This window comes from Vidua macroura, chromosome 6 (assembly GCF_024509145.1).
Source record: "Vidua macroura isolate BioBank_ID:100142 chromosome 6, ASM2450914v1, whole genome shotgun sequence".
In the NCBI taxonomy this organism is placed as follows: Eukaryota; Metazoa; Chordata; class Aves; order Passeriformes; family Viduidae; genus Vidua; species Vidua macroura.
In genome coordinates this window covers 16,469,188-16,493,380 of record NC_071576.1, presented here as the reverse complement: position 1 = coordinate 16,493,380, position 24,193 = coordinate 16,469,188, and the positions used below count along the sequence as shown (strand labels likewise).

The following is a 24,193-nucleotide window of genomic DNA, read 5'->3' as shown; positions in this document are numbered from 1 at the left end:
AACAGCAAACTGAGATTGCTCTGAGTTCATGGATGAGCCTTTCCACACATCTTAGCCAGAGATGCTGCAAAGCATTTGTTCTGTGCTGAGAACTGCAGGAGCAGGAAACAACTGGACCTAAACAATCGTTGCTTACCTTTACCTTTGCTTACCTAATAATTTGATTATGGTATTGGCTTGGTTTTTCAGACGTTCATAGTCTCTCTCGCTGTGAATTTTTACACAAAAGTGACTGTAATGAAATTAATTCTTTCACACATATCCAAATGTAGCTAATGCTAAACATCCTACAGTCAACTCTGCATTTCATTGCATCTCACAGACGGGTTAATGTGTGAAGCATTTGTTCTTTTACTGAACTCTTTATTAATGGCAACATACTAGCTGTATAGTATTTTTAAATTATGACCTACAATAATATGAAGTATATTATAAATATATAAAGGTGTGACATATTTTTAGTGTGCTTTATTAGATTTGTCATTCATAAGGAAGTTTTCCCCCTTGAATAAAGCACAAACTAACGAGATCTTTTTCTATTAATATGATTATTTTTTCCAGTTACCCCACTCCCAACATAATTATTTTCTAAAGAGAAAGCTTTGGTCAAATTGCAGCACTGTACAGCTAAGGAAGCGTGCTATACATTGTATTTGCTTATTACAAATGGAAACTGTAGCATTTGATGACAGGCATAGTAATTATGTAGTGTTAAGCAAGCAAACTTTTTTATCTCATCTAAGCAGATCAGAGAGCTCTAATACGTAAATATGTAGCACAAACTATTTGTGTTAGAGATTACATTTTCTGTATCCAATTTAGGTGTCTCTTTTGTGACAGGAGAGATCTTCTTTGCCCTTTTGCATTTAGATACACTCAGTGCTAAGAGAAAACTGTTGTACAGAAAGATCAGTTGTATATATTTGCATTTATGTATATGATCATTCATATGATATAAACAGATGTGTATTTATAATTTTATTAATTATAAAGTAGTAAATTTTATGCTACTAATGTATCCAGATAATTTCCTTAAATAGCAGTGTCACTGCTGACACCATCTAACTATGCATATTTTTCCTTTAGTAGAAAACCAGAGCCTCATTTAATTTTGTTGCAGCTAAGAATTAGGATGATTTACCAGGAAATAAAAGACAGATCTTTACAAAGTGCATTCAGAGAGCAGGTTACAAAATTAAATTGAATTGATCACGCAGGGCATGCTTTGCTTCATTCAGAAATGATTATGTTTTGGCCATTTTATCAGTAGGTAAAATACAACCATATTGTGTCTCAATTCAGATCCACAGCTACTGTATTCTTTGTGGTTTAGAAGTGTTCCTAGAAAAAATGCTAATATTTGATAAGAGAAAATTAGATGTTTTAACTTTTTTTTTTTTTTTCCCCATCATTAATGTGTGTCCAGGAGATAAAGAACTTCTGCTAGGTTATTGTGTGGTAATGTCAAATACGAAGTGTTGAAACCTAGAGAGCTCTTTGTCAAGGACTCTGGTAGGGTTGTTGCAGTAGCAATTTCCATGGAAATGGAAATGGCACATTAGACAAAGACCAGAAAGGTCATTTGTCCTAAGACCTAGCAAAAAAAGAGAGGCAAAGATAGACAGGTGAGTGTTTCAAGGTCTTATATAACCTATCACAGGGTTGGCATAGGGGAAGCTAAAAAGTGACCAGGTTTTTAGTTTTCTTAGACTTTTATTAACAGAATACAAGGAATAAATTCTCACTATAGCAAATGATAAAAAATAGGAAGTTTCACTGTATACATTTCATGGCAAATGAAAAGCAGAGCAGTTTATGCCAGACATACATTCACTTGAAACCAGATCTTCAAATTTCACTGTTCCCTGTGGTTTTTTTTATCCCATCTTTTCATCTCACAATACTAACTGGCCCATAGCTCACAAAAAAAGGATTTTGTTTCCTCTGTTTACTTTTATGTCTCAACTTGGAACACACTTTGTTATCTGCTTATACTAGTTAAGCAAGAAAATAACTGCAGTTCTAAACAAAGCATATGCTAGTTCAGAGCATGCCAAGGAAGCACAATTTCTGAGGTTGTTTTCTCCCCACTCCTTCCCTAAGCAACCAGAATTCTCATGAAATCAATAACAAAAAGGGAAGAGAGGGCCAAAGGCACAGAGAGACTGGAGAAGCTGCAGGAAAGGGAAGTGAGTGTGCAGCCCTTCCAGGTGCTCTCTGTAATCTTTTTTCCTGGTGTACCCTCCTTCTCTTCTGTCTTTTTTTATAAAAACGCAGCTGCAGCCAGCTGCCTGGCTGGGGAAACCACAGATGGATTTTTGAGATACTTTGGGTGGGGGTTCCTCTGATTCTGATTTGTGCAATATAGGAACTCAAAACCAAGCAAAAAAAATATGTTTCTGAATTGACAATAATGTTCTGTTTGAGGCAGTGTGGAGAAAAATTATATTCAGTGGTTAAATAGCAGTCAAGATTATAAACCATCTGACACTCCCTGAGCTCCAAATGCTAAACATATTCTTTGGGACAAGATAAGTACTTGCAAGGTGATGACAAAATAAATATGAAGGATATGGTCAGTCTCTCCCAGAATTAAAACAAAGATCTTGATGACTGCCCTTGTCTGATTCAGAATTTTAATTAATACTCTGTTTCTTTGTTTTTCAAGGAAGAAAAGCTTCTGAAAACACTTGTGCAGCTCGGGGTCCGCAGTGGCAAAACTGCCAGTCTAGAGATGGAAGTGGATGGGCTGCCCTTCTACAGCACCCATTCACTTATGATTGAAAAGCTGCTGCAGGAAGCACAGCAGTGACTGCTCCTAATGATTTCTACATGAAGAGTTGCTCCCATGTCCTGTCCTTATTTTTGAGGCTCTCTCAAGGTGTAAAAGATCAGAAAAAGATGACTTTTCATCTCTGGTGTCTTCACCACACACAGCCTTTCATTGTTGTCCTTACAACATCTCTGTGAAACAAGAAGAGGATATCATCCACTTGGTCTACCTTTCTTTTCTGTAATTTTATAATGGAAAATGAATATTAAATGATATTATATAATAAGAGGTGATCTGGCTTTTACAAAGAAAGCATGAAATTACAAGGAGATATTATTGCACTGCTGTTCTTGTTTTACTAACCTCGTAACTGCAACAGGAAGTAACTCGCATAGCAACTTGGATTTAAAAATACTTGTGGTGAGGAAAACAGCTACAATAGAGGGGGAAGATTCAAAACAAAACTGCAGTGTTACAGTAGTGAGAGCTCCATTGCACAATTTCTGTAGCCCCCCCTCTAAGACTGTGTTCTTATGGTGGGGGATAGTTTGTGGAAGTGTGAGGAGATAAGGAGAAAGTTTTAACTGAGCTAATGAAAATAAGGGCAGCATTGCAGATCTTCTGTATAAAAGGTTGGCTGTGCCATTACCTCCTGTCATATTAGTAGTTTGCCACTTATATATTTTGTCACTTTATGGGTAATAAAGTTGTAGACATTTCAGAGTATCCTGTTGTTACAAAGAAATTAATTGAATGCAAAAATCATTATTAAAGTTAATTATTAGATATTAAAGTATCGTTAGAAATGAATAAAGATTTGCATTCAGTATGAAATAACATTATGTAAATAAACTTTTACATGAATTCCTGTTGTAGAAGTTCAGCTCCTGACAAGACCAAGTGAAGGAACATTGAATTTTATCCCATAGGATTACTAACACTGAAGCAGCACATGACAAATGGTTGTGAACTGTGCCCAGCTTTTGTCATTTAAAGCTGTAATTTTACCTTAACTCCAGGTGAGTGTCAGGACTACAGTTCTGCTGGCTGTCAGCCCACCCAGCAGAGAGAGGAGGGTACATTTGACACCACCCCTAGAGCACTGGTGCTTTACCTGTCATAAAATGGAAATTGCCTTTAGTTGGACCTTCAGCAGTGAGCAACACTTTATATCTCTTTTCCTTCCTGGCAAGTGAGTTTTATTTTCCTTCTTTGATGCAAGACAAACTTAAGTTTTTCAGAATGAGAAAAATAATTTCATACCACAAACACCAGCATATTTTGAACATTAATCTCCTGAAGTCCCTGAAGTTACAGAGCCTTTAAAGACATAAAATAGTTGAACACATGACAGAAAAAATCTTAATGCCAGACTTCTGCTAGACATTCAGGTTCACCAAAGATCCCAATGTTTCTTTTCTAGATAGATGGGTAATTTTTTTAGATTTGTTTTATCTAAAACTTTCTCAAAGGATGTTCTAGAAAAGTATCTTGGAAGTTTCACAGTTAGAAATATCTCCTTTAGAAGTCTCCAAGCTCTCTAAACTATAAGGATTAAGTAAAATATTTCATATGGATGCTTGAAGTTTTTGCCAAAGCCAGTAACCCCACAGGGTGGCATATATTCACTGCTGCACAGAACTCACAGAATGAAATTGGCATCATTTTAAAAGAAGCAGCTGATTTTATTCTCTCTGTGCTACTGACATGTTACACTAACAGGTGCAATGTATATTTCCAAGCACTAACTTTTGTAAAAAAAATTAATGTAGTAAGCTTCTGCTCTTTTTTCACCCCAAAATACAAGTCTTAACAATCAGTTTTCATTAGAAAATACAAAATTTAATAATTTATTTCTCTTTTTCTCTAGTGTGTGCTTTTAAAATGTCTTTTTGTGTGCAGTCCCAAGCATGACATTTACTTCAATAGCATGTGTAGCATGTCTCTAGCAGCCTTAGCAGGACCCTTGAGTGAATGTGTTTTGACTGAGATGGAAGGAAAAGCTCTGAGTGGGAGTTACCTTCCTACTGTAACCTGCTGTACTGGTTACAGTTCTGCAGCCTAAGCCAAACAGTTACAGTACAGAAAAAACTGATAAAATACTGGCCTCGAGAGAAAAAAAAAAAAGGGGGAAAAGAAGAAAAAAAATCCCTCTTTTCTGGGTTCTGGGTTAGCAGGTTAAGTGCTGAGAACTGTAGCAGAAAGCTGCACTGTGTTGCACAAGTTTCCATCTGATTTTAAACTGCAGCAGCTGACCAAAGCTGACCACATCAAAGTTCCATCTCGAATGAGCCTTAATCCCTCTGATGACAATTCCATGTAGTACAGCATGCTCTGCATTCCAGCTGTCTAATTTAAACAGCATGGGGAACTGTAAAGAAGCAACACATAAACACAACAACAAATATTTAATCCTAGAACAAACCACGTGTGTCTTGCAGCCTGAAAGGTCGTGGAGGTCCAAGGAGTTGGTGCTTAACAATGTACAAGCTCAGCACTCCAGCAGTCGGGAGGGAGTCCCTGCCTTACACCCCTTGGAATACACAGCAGATGAGATGAAAGATTAGGAGAAAATAAGGCCAAACAGTGCTAATAGTCAGGAGAAAAAAATGCAGATGTAAGGTAATTAATCCAGCTGAGTGGTCAAAGTATAAAGAAATGTAAAGTAATTAAACAAACCAAATGTTAACCTAAGCAAACCTAATTCCCTCTTGGGACTGGGGACATGAATCCTTTCTGCATGTGGAGGGAGGAGAGGATCTGTAGTCTCACAAATAGAAACTGTGCGCCAAAGCTAAAGACAGTTATTTCGAACATGGTGTGAAAAAATATAAAAAGAAAATTATAAAAATATTCTTTATTAAACACATCCACTAATTATATCCAATATTGCACGCTCAAGGTGGTTTCCAGAAAACTGTTAGAATATATTCCTTTTGGAATCTGATGACAAGCAAGGCTGTGTTACAATGACATATTCAGATAACAGGAGTAGACCATCTGTCTAGACAATCTTTTGACTCAAAAGCAAACCAAAGCAACAAAACTGATTATACTGCTGGAAGTTATCAGCTCCAGGTTGCAGAGAGAGAGGTGTTTCAAGGAAGGTCTGAAACCAGAGAACTGAAAGGACAAGGCAATATTCATGGTGCAACAGCTACAGGTAAAAGGAGGTGTGATGAGCAGATTGCAAAGAAGAATCACACAGAATTCATTAGTGTAACAAAAAAAAACCAAAGAAACCTAGAGGGGAGGTGGTGGTAGATACAATACTGTGGAGCACAACTCCCAAGTCTTTAAAAGCCATTATTCTCCACTTACTCCTATATTTTGTTTCTGTCTAAACCAGGACACAGATCATTCATACATCATACTTCTGATACTGTATTTACTGAACAGTGACCAAACCCTAAACTGTATTATCTGTGGGCAAAAACAAGGTTTAAACAGAATTCTTTCAACAGTTTCCCTGATAAATGCATTGTTATTTAATTGCCTGCATGGTCTATGCTGCACAAGATACACAAATTGCAAAGGACACAATCAAAAGCTTAGCGAGGTGTAGTAGATTTTAGATGTAAATAAATATTCTTAAACGCAGTGACTCAGAGAAGCACATGGAATCAAAGTGCCTCATGTACTACCAACCTCTTGTTCTCTTCCAAGTCAAGAAACCAAGTTATTGACACCCACTGGAGCCCAGAGTCTCATACTTCCAGAAGTCTCTAGGAGCCTTACAATGACGTTTCACAGTCTGAGACTCAGCAGTGAATAACAGCCTGAAGGTCTCAGCAGGTGCTGAGTTCCTTGTGCATGTTCTCCCATAATGTCTTGCACTATCAGATTGATTGTTTTAGGGATCTGGTTCTGGCATGGTCTCTGCAGGCTTTGAAACTTGCAGGAGGAGAAGTTTTTTCAGAGAGTTACAGAGATGTTGCAGAAGCATTTTGCTGGGCTTTTTCTTTTTAAAATTATATATGGGGATATGTAATTTTTTTGTCTCTGACCTTTTCAACAGATGATGACAGCTTGTAGAGAATTACTTTCTCTAGATGCTACAGGGGCAAACAGAAAGCTGCTAAAGATGAGTTCACCAGAACTACACGCTGTGAGTACTGGCTTATTCCAGTCCGTGCAGTCATTAAGACAAACAGGTTTTAAGTGGTAGCACAACAGATACCTGATTATAACTGAACTGACTTAGCACATACTTTCCTCACTATTGCCAGTTTTCAAGCACCTCTAGAAACAGCTTCAGTGTACAGCATTGCTCATAAGCCTTTGGGAGGTCACACTGTTGTAATACATGAATAATTCAGACAGATACATAAACACAGCCATAGCTGCAGGTGTAGGATTAAGGTCCTTTTGATTAATGCTATAGGCTTCCTACATTAGTTGTGAAGCAGTCCTTCATTCCAGCACCATCAAGTGGTATTTGTAATAACCCTGGTTGTTGTTCATGCTGTTTTCTGTTGGGAGTTTCAGTAGTGTTTAGTGGATAGGATTCCTTCGTCTCAGTACTCAGATGGCCTAAACATGTTAGACAAGAGTCTCTCATCTTGACAAAGTTCTGGTAAGTGCTTTCACTGGAAAAACAGTACAATACTGGATCAGCAACACAGTTAAAAGTAGTTAACAGGAGAGAAATATGGTAAACATTAAATATCTTCTCAGCAAATGAGCAGCTGTTCTCCAACAAGCTACGAACTACAAGTAGGATGTGGTATGGTCCAAAGCAGACTAAAAATATGAAAACAGTGCTTGATACCAGTCTTTTAATTTGGATTTTCTTCTTCTTTTGAGTGCCAGGACTCTTGTGGACAACTCGTAAAATCCCACAGTAGGAGAAGGCCAGCAGAAAGAAGGGGAAAAGGAAGCCAGCAGAGAAGCGGTAGTAATTGACATTGTGCTCCCATTTCTTGATGGGGTAATGCTCAAAGCACACCAGGTGGCTCTCAGCATCCATACTGATCTCCCCGTGTGTGAAGACAAAGCAGCATGTCATAATTTCTTTGGCCCAGATAATGATGCTGACAATGGCAGCAGCCTTCATGGTCCGAAAGCGCTGAAACCGAAAGGGGTGCACCACGGCCAGGTAGCGGTCGATGGAGATGCAGCACAGGAAGCCCACGCTGATGTAGATATTCTCATACAGGATGATGCCACAAACTTTGCACAGCAGCTCATCGTAGGTCCAGTTGTCATGCTGTAAAGCATACTGAAGCCAAAAAGGCAAAGAAAATATATACAGCAGGTCTGCTATAGTCAAATTGCAAAGGTAGATGCCTAATTCATTTTTAGCCTTGATCTGTAAATACCCATAGTACAGTGACAGGCAGTTAGCTGGCAAGCCTAATACAAACACAAATATGTACACCACAGGGGATAATGTCTCGTGGATATCATGATTAATATTGCATTTCTCAGTAGTATTCTCTGTGAAGTTCACCATCTTCTACTTCTCCCTGTGTATCACTCATCAGGGTCCTGAATGTAAGACTTAATTACATTCAGTTTTCATGTAGAGTTTATTTCTTCCACAAACCTTTAGGCTGAAGTGATGACTTGCTGCAGGATGTTAATAACCTGAAGATAAAACACAAGGAAATCTTTAGAAGGGATACAATTGTTAAATATACAGTACACTTTTCAGAAAGCTGCCTTTTCTTAGCCCTAAGTCTTTGATAAAGATAAAGCCTGTCTGGGAAATCAAGATTCACATAACTCCTAGTACCTAACAGAAAAGTGCCAGAAAATTATGTGATTCAGAATCACAAAGCAAGTTACAAATATTTGTTGTTTTAGCTTTGGAGGTATCTAAAATGTGAAGAAATATCATCTCTGGTTTACAAATCAGATTTGACTGTGATGGAAAAGGTGTCTCTAGTAAACCAGCAGTCCACAAAGACTTCCTCAGAGGATGTAGGGTGCACAAAATGCTTGATTATTAATTTCCATTTCTTAAATTTCCCTTTACATACAAGATACCATGTAATATGCAGTTCAATTCAGCAGGATGAAAAACAAAGGGAATTTTTAGCACTCTCTCTTACAGTTACTTGTAAAAACAATCCTGAAAGCAAGCTCTCTTCCTCTGTTGGAAAGACACGGTGAAACTCTGGTACAGTGCATCTCCCCGGTCTCAGTTCTACAGGATATGCTATTAAATATTCCTTATTTGCCATCAACTCCAAACCCCACACATTTACGACTTATACATTTGTATCTTTCCCTTTCATCTTCACTGAATATGAATGTAATTGTTTTCACCTGAAGAATCTGGTATAATCCAAACACATACTCATAGAAGCCTTGCTATGCTATGCTATGCTATACTGAACTATACTATAACTATTTAATACACAAAAAACACTGCTGACAGTGGATTAGCACTCAGTTCTAGGTCAAGCCTGGACCCAGCTCACAGTGATGAAACCCTCAACTAAACAATGAAATACCCCATCCAGCATTTTATCACCTCATGGTATATTCACATGAGCCCAGATGCTCAGCACTGAGAACAGCAGGGCAAACTGTGCCTAGTCTGAAGGGAATGCATGTTTTACTTGGTGGTGCAGAACAGCAAGAACGTATTTCTTTCAGTCTCTGCTCAGAAAATTCAGGGATGTTGGGTATACCTTTGTAAGGTAACAATGGTACTCTTGTGTACTCTTTTCACAGCTTCACACACTATGGACTCAAAAGAAGCACTATCCAAAAAAAGCCCTTGCTGCTTTTTCCCTTTTGCTATGCTAATTTGCAATTTTTGTCATCATCTTCTGTCCCATCTAGAAACATAAAATTTCTTCCAAGGCAACACTTACAAAAACATGACCACACTACAGTAAAATTACTGTCAGCTTTAGCATTTGAGGATGTTACTGTCAAATTTTTTTTTTTTTTTTTTTTTTTTTTTTGTAGGGATAGATAGGCTTTACTCCTGAAGAAACTGAAAAAAAAAACCCACTTGCTTTAAGCCAGAAAATAATTGGCTGAAATAAGTGATCAAACCTGCAAAGAATTTCATTTTTTAGCTTCAACCTGCATAGTTCCACAGAATTCACAGCAAACACATACAAATAAGAATTGGGATGTGGTTTTCATCCCTTTACTTTTACTTTTGCTTTCCAACAGAGGGAACACCAGCCCTGGTTTTGGTGGAAATATCCTTGGGAGCTCAGAAACTCTCAGTCATGAAACAACAGGCCAAGGTAAGTTCATCTCCCTCAAAACTTTTAACTCCACTGTCCAACGCAATTTGTGTGAAAGACTGCTCAAGTCAAGCACTCTGCTCTCCTCCACCTCTCAGTCTCAACAGCTCCTTTGGGGTTTAGAGACTCTCACTCTCCACTGTGGCTGTCACAATAGTTAGAGCTCATTTATCAAGCTCAGCAGAAGAAATGCTGCAAAAGGGACCCAGTCACAGGTACCTGTGGTTCAGTTTGAAGTTCGCTCCAGGAGATTGCCGTAAGCTTCCCCTGTGACTTCCCCTGGAATAAATATGACAGTGTTAGCAGTGCTGACATGTACAGCAGAAATCAATCACTAAAGTTATGTACAGATTTCCCCAAACACTGGTACCTAGAGGCCCTTAGCTCCCCTGTAACACTATGCAGTTTCTCCAAGGCTTCATAACCAGCACATATCTCTTCCATCTGCAGACAAGGGCAGTGCACAGAATCTTTGCTGAGGCAGGTTTGATAACCTTCTTACCCCAACCCACCTTTTAATCCAGAGCTCCAGGCCTGAGTTTGTATTTCATAGCATTTCTGTATAATGATTTGGTGACTTTTACATGTAAGGGTTTGCCTGAACAGGATGATTGGCACACCTTAGTTATTCTCTAAAATACCTAAAGTCTGAGACCTGTCTTCATATCTACCAGCACAGTGCCCAGCCAGTGTCCAGCTCCTGTCAATAGGGCCAAATAGTAATTCAAAAGCTGTTGACAGTTTTGAAAATTCAGAACTGTCTTTATATGTCTAGCACTGAGTTTCATTCAGTGTTACCCAGTGAGTCATTATGGATCACAGTATGAAGAAAAGCAGATGTACTTTACAGCTGCAGTGTTTTTTGAAAATGTTTCTTTTCTGCTAAGAACTCTAAATGTTTTTATCAAATTATGTTTTCATACAGAGAATATAATTCTCTGTAATAAGTAAAATAATTTCTGCTTAGTTTAAAAGTCTTGCCAGAATGCAGAATGTGAAGGAGGCAGCAAAAGTCTTATTGATACAATATTATGGTAATATAATATACACTTATGATTACAGCAACATTTTCTGCTCTTAGAGGATATACTGGATTGGGGTGTTCGAAGGGGCAGGAAGAGAAGGTTGGCTGTAACAAATCTCTTTGCCTTGTGCTAACAATCCCTCCCCAGTTTCAAAGATGGAGATGAAAAAGAAAGATCCAGATTCTTGTGCAATAGCTGCCTTATACTGCTGTTCTGGTCAGTGGCAACAGTGAGCCAGGAAATCCTTCCCTTGTTTTGGCCTTTCAGTGTGTGGGCTCTGGGCTGCCTTTTTACCCTTTGACCACTCATGCCTGGCTAAGGACAGACTCAGCAGCCAAATGGAAATACAGAGGCAGTTCAACTTTTCCCCAGCACCAGGCACACTAAATATAGCTCTGCACCAGCCAGGGAGTGAAACTGTAGGATTTTTTCAACAAACCTGGTATCAAAGGACTGCCCCGGCAGGTTGAAACCAATGGGTGTGGAAGAGCCCACTCTGTTATTAAGAACATGTGACACAATACTTTACAAGCTGTCTGAAAAAAGTGGAAAATGAAGGAAAGGTGATGCAGGGCATAGAAAAGACAAATAGCTCCCCCATTATTTATTGACCACTTCTGTGTGGAGGGAAGAGAAAAATTTACAAAGTTGCTCTATGAAAAACATCTGGGATGCAGACAATCATAAAGCTGAAAGCAGTTATGAACAGGAACACACAGGCATTTCTTTCAGACAGCTTTAATATGGATATAGTGCAGCTGTGTGACTTTTTTTTATTATAGTTTATGTAACATCTTCCGTATCATGAGTCTGCAGTCTTTTCCAGGCAATATTTCTCTCTCCTATAAGCCCACATCTTTTAGATGATACCCATCTAAGCCTAAGTCTTGGCAATAAATTAGAAGACTCTCTTCATCTACATGAGCTCCAAACAATTCTCTTGTTCCTGGATTAAAAACAAAGCCAAGGATCCCAGAGTTTCAGAAAGCCTCATTTTTTTCATGGCTTAAAGAAGCCAACTTTATTACTCACTGGAGAGTTCAACAACAGTTCTTTTCTTTCACAACTCCTGTGTGCCTTAGCTGTTAACAAACACATGACTTGCCCCTGCACCATGAACCATTGGGCAGCTCACATGTTAAGTGCTGCCTGCTGGCAATGGCACAGGAAGCAGCCAGAGCCACTGGCAGCAGCAGCCTCTTCACCATGGACCAAGTAGTAGCATGGAGCCCAGGTGGGTCTTTTCAATTTCAGTGAACACTGCTGCAATTTTCATTGTAAGAAATCTGTCTGCAGCTAGGTCTACATATTTTTTTGGCAGAGACAAATGGGACTGAACCAAAGAACTTCCTTGCTGGAATTTGCAACCGTTGTGCACCCAGCCTGTTTCATCCACAAAGCACCCGCTTCCATTAACAGGGAGTGTAGCATGCTTGTGTGCCTGCAGAGCAATATTTAATCTGCCCTTGCACCTGTCATACAGTGCAGACAGGCCTGAATCACTTGGCTGTCATTGCAGGACTTCAACTGTCCTGCAAATCTTGGAATCAGAAACCTGATTTTTAGTTTAGGATTTGGTTCAGGTCATGATCTACACAAACACCAGCCCTAAATTCACATGCTAAGCTTCCTTCAACACTTGCAGGTTTATCAGATTGTTTGATCCTGTTTCACAAAGCCTGGAAGCATAAGGCTGGATAAGAAGGCAGGGGAGTGATGAGCAGCAGAAGAGACTAGGGACTGGTTGAACAACATAAAATAGGAAGGAAAGGCATAATACCCTTAGAGTAAGTTTGAGGGAAAAAAGAAGTAGAAGAAAGCAGAAATTTGGGTGCAGCACCAAGTATGAAGAAAGAGCACAATGATATTTGGGTTTAATCAGAAGAATTATGATGTAAAAGATGGACCTGTTGGAGCACAGAAATGACAAGAGGGGTGGAGCACTTCTCCTGTGAGGAAAGGATGAGAAAGTTGGAGTAGTTCAGCCTGGAGAAGAGAAGGCTCTGGGAAGATCTTGTTGCAGCCTTTCAGTACCTAAAGAGGACTTAAAAGAAACATGGGGACAGACTTTTTAATCAGGACTTGTAGCAACAGGACAAGGGGCAATGGTTTTAAACTACAAGAGGGTAGACTCAGACTACATACAAGGATGAATATTTTTCTGATGAGGGTGATAAAACACTAGCCCAGGTTGCCCAGAGAGGTGATGGATGCCCCAACCTTGGAAACATTCAGGGTCAGGTTTGATGGGGCTCTGAGCAACCAGGTCTAGTTGAAGAATGCCCCTGCTCATTGCTGGAGAGTTGGACTACAGGGCCTTTAAAGGCCCCTTCCAGACCTGACCATTCTGATTCTAGAAGGGTATCAAGTAGAAAGAGCCATTAAAGGCAATGAAAGATATTTCTATTAACAAAAAATAAGTAAAGGAAAAGAAAGACAAGTACATATGAAGCAAAACACAAATATATATTTATTTTTATAATACAGAATTTATATACCATGTATTTATATGGTATATAAGTATATTTATATAAAGATATTTTTGAAATCTTTTAAAATATTTGCTGGTTTTTTTTATTCCAATCTTTAGAACCAGAATTGTTAACCAGTGTCTAACAAAATTGTTTTTAACAATAAGATGGGGGCATAGAGAATAGATCAACAAAGGCTAACAGATATTTTAAAAAACTACATGCACTCCAGGGGATTTAGTTACAGCAATTTGTGAATTATTGCTGATAATATTTAAGAAATTATGACAAATTGGGGTAAAACAGACATAACACTGTTTTGTGAAAAAGAGGAGTCAAATTGAGCTTCTAAACTAAAGTAATTTACATCTATGCAAAATCCATTCAGTGTTTGTAACTTGCAAGTGGATTTTTCTTATGTGAACCTCTGAGTACAATAATTATATCTGTTTTAGGTGAAGGGAACTGTAAAAATGTTCTGTAAATTACAAATCACTTTTGTCATTATCAGATGACTTGTCTTATAAACCTATTGTCATAGAAGGAAGTCGGCAACTTTTTTTCAGAAGCCACATAAACAAAAGACTAATTAGTCATCAATGCCCAATTTTTCCTAACACAGACATGCAATTTCATTCCATTTGGTCCATCTTTTGACATTCTAAGAATTCCATGTTCTGTTTCTATACCTTTCCATTTCAGGTTTTTATGATTTTGGACTTCTTTGTTTATGCCTGCACTTATAAAGGACAACTTGAGTTGAAGGGCAAGGGAGGCAGGTAGGATAATTAGCACAGTTAGTCCAATATCATAGAATCATGGAATGGTTTGGGGTGGAAGGGACCTTAAAAGTCTTCTAGTTCCAACCATGGGCAGGAACAGCTTCCACTAGACCAGGTTGCTCAAAGACACATCTAGCTTGGCCTTGAACACTTAGGGATGGGGCACCCACAGCTTCTCTGGGAAACCTCTTTCAGTGCCTCAACACCCTCACAGTAAAGAATTTCTTCTTCCTACTGTCTAATCAAAACCTACTCTCTTTTAGTTTGAAGCCATTCCCTCTTGTCCTGTCACCACATGCCCTTGTAAAATGCCTTCCACCATCTTTCTTTTAGGCTCCCTCCAGGTACTGCAAGACAGCAATTAGGTCACCCTGGAGCTCCCTCTTCTCCAGGCTGGAAAATCCCAATTCCCTCAGCCTTTGCTCACAAGAGAGGTGCCCCATCCCTCTGATCATCTTGGAGACCCTCCTCTGGACTCACTCCAGTAGGTGCACATCCTTCCTGTGCTGGGACCCCAGAGCTGGATGCAGCACTGCAGGTGGGGTCTCAGCAGAATGGAGGGGTAGAATCCCCTCCCTCACCCTGCTGATCTTGCTGCTTTGGATGCTGCCCAGAATATTTTTGGCTCTGAGCTCCAAGTGTTCCTGTCCAGCCTCTCATCCAGCAACCTCAGGTCCTTCCCAGCAGAGCTGCTCCAATCTGTTTATGCCCCAGCCTGTGTTGATACCAGGGGTTGCCCCAACCCAGGTGCAGCACCTTGAACTTGGTCTTGTTCAACCTCATGAGATTCCCATGCAGTCACTTCTTGAATTTGTCCAGGTCCCTCTGGATGGTATCCCATCCTTTAGGTGTGTCACTCCTCTCTTTGGTGTCATCTACAAATCTACAAATCTCCTAATCTCCTGAGGCTGCACTCAATTCCTTCATCTATGTCATTAATGAAAATGCTAAATAAAACTGGTCCCAGTACGGATCCCTGAGGGACACCACTTGTCACTGAGGTCCTTTAGGACTCTGAGCCATTGACCATGACCCTCTGCATGCAACTATTCTACCAATTAGCTATGCACCTAAGAGTCCACCCATCAAATCCATCTCTGTCCAATTTATAGAGAAGGATGTTGTGGGGAGCCATGTCAAAGGCTTTACAGAAGTCCGGATAAATGACATCTGGGACCCTTCCCTTACCCACTGATGCAGTCACTCCATCACAGAAGGCCACAGGCTGATGAGGCAGGACTTGTCCTTGGTAAAGCTCTGCTGGCTGTCCCAAATCACCTCCCTGTTCTTGATGTGCCTTAGCAGAATGTCTAGGAGGATCTGTTCTGTGATCCTCCCCAGGCACAGAGGTGATGCTAACAGCTGGGAAGTACCCAGAGTCTGCCTTTCTATCCTTTTAAAAGACAGGCACAATGTTTCTGTTTTTCCAGTTACCTGGGACTGCCTGACTTCTCAAGTATCATGGACAGCAGCTTAGCAAATACATCTGCCTGTTCCCTCAGGCTACTCACTCTATCTCACACTACTACTTATTTTTCATCTAGATTTAGTGTCTTTTTACCTCATGTGAGGTCTGAACAACTGGTTGAGCACAAGAAAATGCTGAAAAAAATCTTTGGAAAATCCCTATTTATGGTAATAAGCATGCAATGTGTAATTTCAGGCAAACAGTCCAAGTAGTATCAGGGAGGTGAATCACAGCTGAAATTAGTCATGCTATAGCTGCCTCAAAGCTTTAAAAAATTACCCTCATATGCCCCCCACTTCCTGCTATTAACGATCAACCAAGTGGACGACATGACCCTCCAAGTATTTCACTGCTGAGTTACTATGACTAGTTCCTACCCACAGGGCACATGTTGAAGCTTCGTGTATGACTTGCTTGAGTAGCGAACAGTGGGTGGAGGAAAACACAACACACCACTTCCCGCAGACATCTTAAATCACTCTATTACTCAGAGAAAAAACTCCAAATCTTCCTTTCCCCTGAACTAAAACCTCAACCAAGTCAGTGTCCCCTCTCCTTGACACAAAAGCCAAAAAACCATCCTGTCTTCTGTTGAAGAAGCAGCAGGCAAGTAATAATCAGTCATAGACAACAGAACTGCTTATAATTCCAAACTTGTGCACTGATCCTCATTGAACAGGACAATGCAAGAAAAGCCAAGATTACACAGGTCTTGCTTATTAGAAGCCACAAAAGCCATAATCAACATACAATATTAGTAAGGAACAACGACTAGAACACTTGCTATTACCTAGGATTGAGATATAGGAACTTCACCCTTCTGAGTTAAATGAGTTCTGATTCATTTTACCATCTATAGCCTTGGGGAAAATCATCCTTCTGATTCACTTTCCTAAACTGTATTATTGCCTCTTTTGATGCTGCAGCCTGCTCTGACAACAGCACAGTGCTACATCAGACAATGCTAGATATCTTGCATTGAAGTCAGTGACTTCAAGTTTAATTCATATCTGTACTGCATTTCAATGACTTTTGCCCTTCTCGGATTGCCAGTGTGTCCCTGTAGCCCCAGGACTGACACATAGCCCCTGTTTCACAGAGTGGCTACCCAAAGGGAGCCATGGGAGTCACGCACAGATTTCTCTGCTGCCTGAGCATGAGCCATCCATTTACATACCACAGGCCATAGCACACTGCTAGCACCCTGTCCTGGCCAGTGCACCCCATCCTGGGCAGCACATACCAAGGCTGAGCAAAGAACTGGCTGTCAGCCTCTACCTTCAGCCAGATGCTCATGGCCCTGGAGCCAATGAGCGTATTGAGAACAACTTGCTCTCTGTACCCACATGCTCACACAGAAAGGGAACAGAATGCCAGCAACATGCACAGCAGTGCCTTCTGTCAAGCTTCCCCAGCTTCACTCAAGCGAAAACTTGTTCAAAAACTGACAAGTTAGAGAATGAAGCAGGGACCAAATTATCTTTCTGCTTGCATCTTTTGTAATGCCACTCTGAACCCAAGGACCAGCACATCATACCCTCCAAACAAAACTGTCTCATTAACTAAAAGTCATTCGGAAAGCAACCAAACACCCATCCATACATTTTTTTCTCCTCGTTTACTGATAATTCAATGGACAGGACTTACTGCACAGTGCTGCTGACTAGCTTGGGACATCTGTAATCAGTGCTTGACTAATAACACTTGACAACCAGCAAAGGCTGTCTGATAGAAAAATTTTGCTTGCTAGGTCTAACTGAAATGTGGTTGAGACTCTGGCATGTCCGAAGAGATTAAGCAGATCTCCCATTTAAGGAAAATGTTAGCATTTTCATTAATTGATGCATCAGCAAATAATGATACATTCAATAAAGTAATCTCTTTTTAAAATGCCATTTTCTGCATATATGATTCAGTATATGATTCATTTTGTACTGCAAAAGTTTTAAGACATGGTAAAATGAAAAGCTGCTTACAATATTTGAAGATTTTCCCTTCCACTCCTCATTTTTCTTTGACTTAATTATTTTTCCTCTGTTTGGATTTATCTTAATAAAAGAGAATAAATTCATCTTGGGATAGGAGCCTGTTTAACTGAAACACCTAATACTGTGTGCTCTGTTGCCATCTAGAAAACTAAAATAATTCTTTTGTGCCTTTGTACTGTTTTTGTTTCCAGCTTACACTGATCACCATTGTGCACTTCAGATATTCTTCTTTTCTAGATCCAATTCTTCCTAGTCTAGCACACCATCCGCCCTTCCACGCACTTCTGTTTAGCTCTGCTTATTTCCTTTTAGGCTCAATTGAGTGTTTTTTTGGCTCTTGTTCTGTATTTCTGTATTTCTTCCTTGGATACAGAATTGGAAGGGTGGTGTGTGGGGTGCATTATGCATATTTATTTGTGCCTATCTTCAAATAGTCCCCATCTAGTTGGTAGAAACATAACTCTACTAAACTATCCCTTATTGCTATCTTTAATTAAATTTCTTCTCTTTTTTTCAGTTTCCCTTCTTGAAATTAACCAAGTTTCCTGTAGAACTGAGTCAATATTCACATGTAAGACATGTTCCTTCATTGTTATTTCTCAGTGTTCTCACGAGAAACAGTGTGCCTTGCCTTGGTTTTACTCTGTGCTCTTTCCTTCGTTGCTGTTCTTGCTCCCTAGATGACTATTGAAAATGTCAGTCCTTTTTTTTTTTTTTTCACTTGAGGGTAGAGGACTCCAACAATCTAGTTCCCAGTGGATTAATAATTTTAAATAAAGTGCTGGCATCTGTATCTGCAGGTTTGCTTACGTTACCATTTCCTGATTTTCCATTTCTGGATAAAAGAGGTTCGACATGAAAACTGAGAAAAATAGTTGGAGAGGCATGACTTCATAGAAATGCAAACCCCCTCTTCTTTAATAGTATCAAAGAAGCAATTCACAGCAAAAGTAACAACCTTGGTGTAAACCATTCACACTTCCAAACATGCTTCTGACCTGAGAAAACAGAGAATCAAATGCTTGTTACAGGGGAGTTCTGATGAGGTCATGAGGAGATGGAAAAGCTGGCAAAGGAGATGTGAGATTCCAAATTGAGAGCTGTTCAGAAATCCATGTCCTGTTTTGGGGTGGAGGTGTAAAACCAGCTCTGAAATTTGGATGTAAGTTCAAATTCCAAATAATAATGTTCTGACCTGATCGTCTCAGGGATTTTAGATTAAGCCTCTTGCAAATTTAAAAGAAAATTCCTATTTTAAAAGCTATGTCTGAACAGTTCTTAAACATGGAGCATAAACCAGATACACCCTCTAATTAGATATGAGTAGACACTAAATCATTATCCATCACAGAGTAAAAACTCTCCTTCCTTGGCAGAAGGAAGATGAAATGTTTCCAGATACAAAATGAAAATATTCTAATGGTTACTAAAATATTGAGATAAAAGAAAGCCAAACCAAGAGATCTCTGAAATATTTCCATTCTTCCCTACTGATATTTTAGCATTTATTCAGGTGTCATTAAAGTGACTGAACTTTGATAGTTCACTTACATTTGCTTTTGTAATTAATTTGTTATTTATCTCCCCTTCCTCTGTTGGCAACTCAACCTCTCTTCAAAGCTTTGTGTCTTTACTGCTGGCCCATAGGGCACACACCAAGAGAAAGGAAGCTTGAAACCTTGCTGAATAAAGCAACAATGTTCAGAAACGAAAGTCCAGGCTCATGCTAGCAGCAACAGCTGTCTGTAGCAATATCGAAATGGAGAATGTCAGGAGGACAGCTCCTGTGGAGCAACAGGAACAGCAGCAGTGCCCTCTCTGTTACACGTAGGTCAGATCAGTTTTGCATTTCTATTTGATTCTGGCATGGTGACAGATCTGAGCCTAAGCAATCTCAGATCAAACTCCAAGAAAACCCAGCTAGAAAGAAGTTTGTTGCCACAGAAACAATTTCTGGCAAGAGGGCCCCATGGAGAGGAACAGAGCATATTCTTTCAGGTGAGCTTGTTTCTCACTCTCCCTCTAACAGGGTTTTAAACCTATTGTCTACTCTTTTTCTCTTTTTTCAGAAAAAATAGCTACAGCTTCCAAATGAAGTCACTAAAAAGCTCTTGTTTTCCTACCCTATTAACAGAGTTCAGAATGGTGTTTCTAGTGGAGAAAAAGTGTTACAGGGGATGTATCCCTTGGAGAATAAACTGCAATGTTTTTCTCAGCTGCTGTTGCTTACTAATACCTCTAGTTAAAATTATTGGTCAGTTTCTTCTAAACATTAAAGCTGTTCTATGTTTTTTCAAAAACAATTGCCACCAGATGTTAGGGTCAGCAGCTATGCAAATGCTTTAGCTGGCAGAATAATTCATAACAAGCAATAAAAGCCACTCAGAATAAGCTTTATAGGAAAAAACAAACATATTGAAGGAGACAAACAGCTAGTTATAAGGTAATGAGCCTCACAAGGCTGCCACGTCAGGAGTTCTCTTTCCACAATTCTTCCCTTACAAATAATTACCAAGTTGTGTAAATGTCCTCATGAGTGGACATAACTTTCTTTAGTTACCACCACACTGACACAATACAGCCATCAGCAGTGAAGCCCCAGGGCACCATGAATGCACCCTCAGGTCAGGACTAGAAAAACTGGAAGGGAAGAAATTTTCTTCTCTGTGGGAACCCAGGGCACAGGGAATATTTCTCTTTCTGCTCTGAGGGGTCCTGACCCCCAGAGAAGCACCGCCTTTGACCCTCATTCATGGAGAAAGCTTCCAAGACTTCAAGATAGACTAGAGTCCACAAAAGTGTGAAATAGATTATAGAGAGTAGTATAGCATGTCACTTGGATGAGCAATTTAGGTTTTGGGATTTTTAGTATGTTGCAGATGGGAACAAGATGGAGGTTTTAGGGTGGAGGTAGGTTGTTCTTCTTTACCTTCTTGTTCCTTCTTCTTTATGGGTTTGGATGATGTCTTGTAATTGGACAGAAAAGTCCACATTGTGGGCTTTGAGGGATCAGTTATTGGATTAAAGGGAAAATAATCTAGTTGTCATTTCTTAATTGGATAGTTTAGTCCTAAAAGACCTTGTAACAAGAGATTGTTGGCCATTTTTGCAGTGCTTTTCCAGTGCACAGAGTCTGGTATAGATGGTGTGCTAAACTTTAGATAAGATAACAATAAAGGAGAAGCTGAAGACTGAAAAAGTCCTGTGCTTCTCCTTTTCCTGACACAGAACCGCTCCAGGAGGGTTTCCCCCCAACAGGGGAACCCCCAGGGATGGGCCCAAAGTGGGGCCAAGAAACCAATACTTCTCCATGCACTGTTCACTGGGATGTCGCGAAAACTCGCATTTAGAGCATCAGCTGGTTAATCTGAGTGACACCACCCGCAAGGCTGGTTAGGTGAGGAAAATTTGCTTTAATGCCCCCACCTTTGAACACCTGGCCCTGTGCAACTGTGCTCAGCCACAGGTAAGAGGCTTCCTGTCTGTCTGACCTCACAAGTAGCCTCAGGCTCACCCTAATCAATGACATCTTGTACACCTGTATACACCTAGCTCTGCTGAGACTCACTTTCCTCCCTTCTCTTCCCTTTCCCTATATCCCTCTTCTCTCTTTTCCCACTGCTATACGATTGCTTACAGTCCTCAGATCCAGAACAAAGGGAGTCAATTTTTGTCCACCAACCACAAAGTGAAATAAATGCCTCTCACTGAAGGTGTCAAATGACACAAGTTTTTAAATGAGATATTGGAACTACCAAATCTTTCTCCATTTAAAACTGTGATATTCAAATCACAATGCTGTGATGTAGACATTTTCACCTCAGCTGTCACAGAGCAACATACTTGTCTGATCCTATAAACCCAACATTTTCTTACAGTATTCTTCCTAGACCCTGTAAAGACTTTTAAAACTTTGGGGATGTACTTTCCATGTTATCATCTCACCTACAGCTATATAGCACTGAATGTTAAATAAACTGGAAATGGCATTCTTCTGCCTCTTCACTCATGTAACAGAAAGGCTTTACAAGTGCATGTGCAGGAGCAGCCTGATATGGGGGAACAGCAACATAGCAGCAGTAAGATGGGGAGGCAGAAAGGATAGGGGTGAGGACAGTAGAAAATTCTGTTTCCTCAAAGAAGAAACAAAAGAGTGGGTGTTAAATACGCAGGATTGACTATATTTCAATGGCTTCTTGATTAAAGAAAACTTGAAAGAAGAAGTGGTTAGGCACTCTGCTCTTCTGGGACCAGTGTGAATGCGGGGTGCTAATGTGGAAAAAGTCACAGTGGGTACTGACTAACAGACTGCTCAGAAAGTCCCATAATGCTCACAGTGACACTGTTACGTCTTATGAGCCTACATGTAGCCATTTTTACTTATTTTCCTGTTAAGTTTCCTTATATTTTTATTAATAAATATCTGCATCTGTTTTGAGCAGAAGAGGACACGACAAGCTGTTATATTCTTCTAAATTCTCTATTTCTCAGCTTTCCTCCCGATGCAAAACATAAAAGAAGAAAGCATCACTCAGTGAATTGCTTTTCTTGTTTCTTTACAAAGACTGACAAGAACAGGAAAAACGTTCTCATAACAAGGACAAGCTACAATAACGAACAAAAGTTTTTTTTATCCTATTGAAAAAAAAGATTAATTTCTCACCTGATGGATTTCACTTCGTTAAACAAGCCCTCACATTTCAAGTTTTCCAAGTCAGATTCTGAACAGCAGGAAGAAAAGTGGCTTGGTGTTTGGAAAACATAGTAATGACATACATTTGAGATACAAAGACAAAACTATACAGGTTTACACAGAGCACCCACACATCAAGATACGTGGTTTAGCAGTTTCATGTTAGGTGTAACTTTTGGCTTGTATTCTCAGGGGAAATAAAGTCACTTACTAGTCCTTCAAAATATCTTGTATCTATTCAACTTACACAGTACTAGTAAGTACTCTGAAAATTTCTCCAGGAACTTATCTACAGGCTACTGTTCTGATTACTTGCTGCAAACAACAAACAGTTTCTCAGTTTATCTTAACAATTTCCTTTCATCAATACAACTTGAACATTCAGCTCTCCTTGTGCCTAAATGGAACTCAAGAAAAATTTTTTGGGAAAACCTTTATTCAAAGTTCCTGTTAGTAGGAACTTTGCCAAGGAAATTTTGAAGTTGTGAATTTTTTTGGACACATTGCTTTGATTGAGTCCTTGGAGCACCTCGTTGTTTTTGCTTTAACTACTCAGCTAGAAAACTGTCTTACCACCTCTCCAGGGGTGAGACCTACTCAGTGATGGAAAATTAACTTGCTTTCAAGAATGAATACATAAAAATGAAACTCACCTGTTAGCAGAGTTTATGCGAAGAGGTTTTGCTTGCAATGTGAAGAGCACGAAACTTCCCTTCTCCTCATTCCTGCTCAGGCTGCTGGTGAAGCTTGTCCTCCTCCCAGCTGTGAGCAAGCCTGTCCGTGAAACAGCGCAGGAAAGGAGGAGGAGATTGTGTTTCAGCTCCTGTGCTCTTTATGGTTCATCTGTGAAGGAGTCAGCCCAGCCCAGCCCTCTCCTCCCTCACCCACTCATTCATAGAGAGAGAGACGAGAGTGCCAAAAGCAGGCACTGAATACAGAGATTGCAAAGTACGTGGAATGGTGTTCCCATCCGTCCCCACGGGCACACACACTGACCAGCAGAGAACTGCACTGTGATCACAGCAGATGGTGCAGAGGCCAAATCCAGCTGCTTCCAGCTTATCTAAACACACACTGATGTTGCCTCATGCAGGTATATTGAAAAGTATACAGTGTTAGTGTTGTCATTAGTATCATTCACAGGAAGTTGTTTCTAGACCTCGAGGAGATCAGACCTTACATCCAAAGGCAGCAGAAGGTGATCTCTGCACAAGGAAGTATCTTCTCTCACTGTGAAAAAACAAGGGCTGCGAGGGGGGGCAGTGCCTTCCTCTCTTGTCTACACAGCCAGACAGACTACAGAGGCATAAACAGACTGAAGGGCTTGCCCAAGGTCATTCAGGAAGGGTGTAGCAGATGAAAAAGCTGACCTCCTGCTAATTCACACCCTACTCCCACAGGAGTGAAAGCTGCACTGTGGGATGTGTTTCCTCAAACTGAAACACACTATTTTTAAAACCACAGATAAATACAAATTATACCATTGAAGCTGGAAACAAAAGCTGTTACCAGCTCAGGCTCTAAATTGGTGTGTAACTCACCTGATGCAGTGCTCTGCCACGCAGCTGTAGGGACACCAGTGGCACTGCATGGTCAGAGCAGCACCCAACCAGAGCTCCCTTCTGCTCACTGCAATGGGCAACAGTACTCTGAGGACAGCCAGACACGGTGAGTCTGGAAACAGGAATCTTGTGCAGGGAACTTCCAAGACGTGTTGTCCGTTTCCAACCTGGTGGAAAGCAGAGTGACGTAAGCACAGAAAAAAAAAAAATAGAAAAA

The 24,193-nt window shown here is 40.0% G+C and overlaps 2 protein-coding genes across 7 annotated transcripts in view; one reads left to right on the top strand and one right to left on the bottom strand.

The window, feature by feature from the left end:
• DGLUCY (D-glutamate cyclase) overlaps nucleotides 1–3,583 on the top strand; it is a 47,020-nt gene extending 43,437 nt beyond the window's left edge. For all 6 annotated transcript variants that reach the window (XM_053979692.1, XM_053979694.1, XM_053979693.1 and 3 more), the window contains one exon: nucleotides 2,669–3,583. In XM_053979692.1, coding sequence (XP_053835667.1) covers nucleotides 2,669–2,812 — 144 coding nt within the window. In that variant the 3' untranslated portion in view covers nucleotides 2,813–3,583. The remainder of the gene's footprint in view (nucleotides 1–2,668) is intronic.
• Nucleotides 3,584–5,050: 1,467 nt separating this feature from the next.
• GPR68 (G protein-coupled receptor 68) lies at nucleotides 5,051–23,112 on the bottom strand. The gene is made up of 3 exons (XM_053980324.1): nucleotides 23,068–23,112; nucleotides 10,207–10,266; nucleotides 5,051–8,362 (listed from the first exon to the last, which is right to left on the bottom strand). The coding sequence occupies exon 3, from the start codon at nucleotides 8,226–8,228 to the stop codon at nucleotides 7,152–7,154; it is 1,077 nt and encodes a 358-aa protein (XP_053836299.1). The 5' UTR covers nucleotides 8,229–8,362; nucleotides 10,207–10,266; nucleotides 23,068–23,112; the 3' UTR covers nucleotides 5,051–7,151.
• Between the last annotated feature and the right edge of the window lie 1,081 nt (nucleotides 23,113–24,193).

Coding starts and splice junctions, on each gene's coding strand:
- GPR68 (XM_053980324.1), bottom strand. CDS start 8,228: ATGGTGAACTTCACAGAGAATACTACTGAGAAATGCAATATTAATCAT.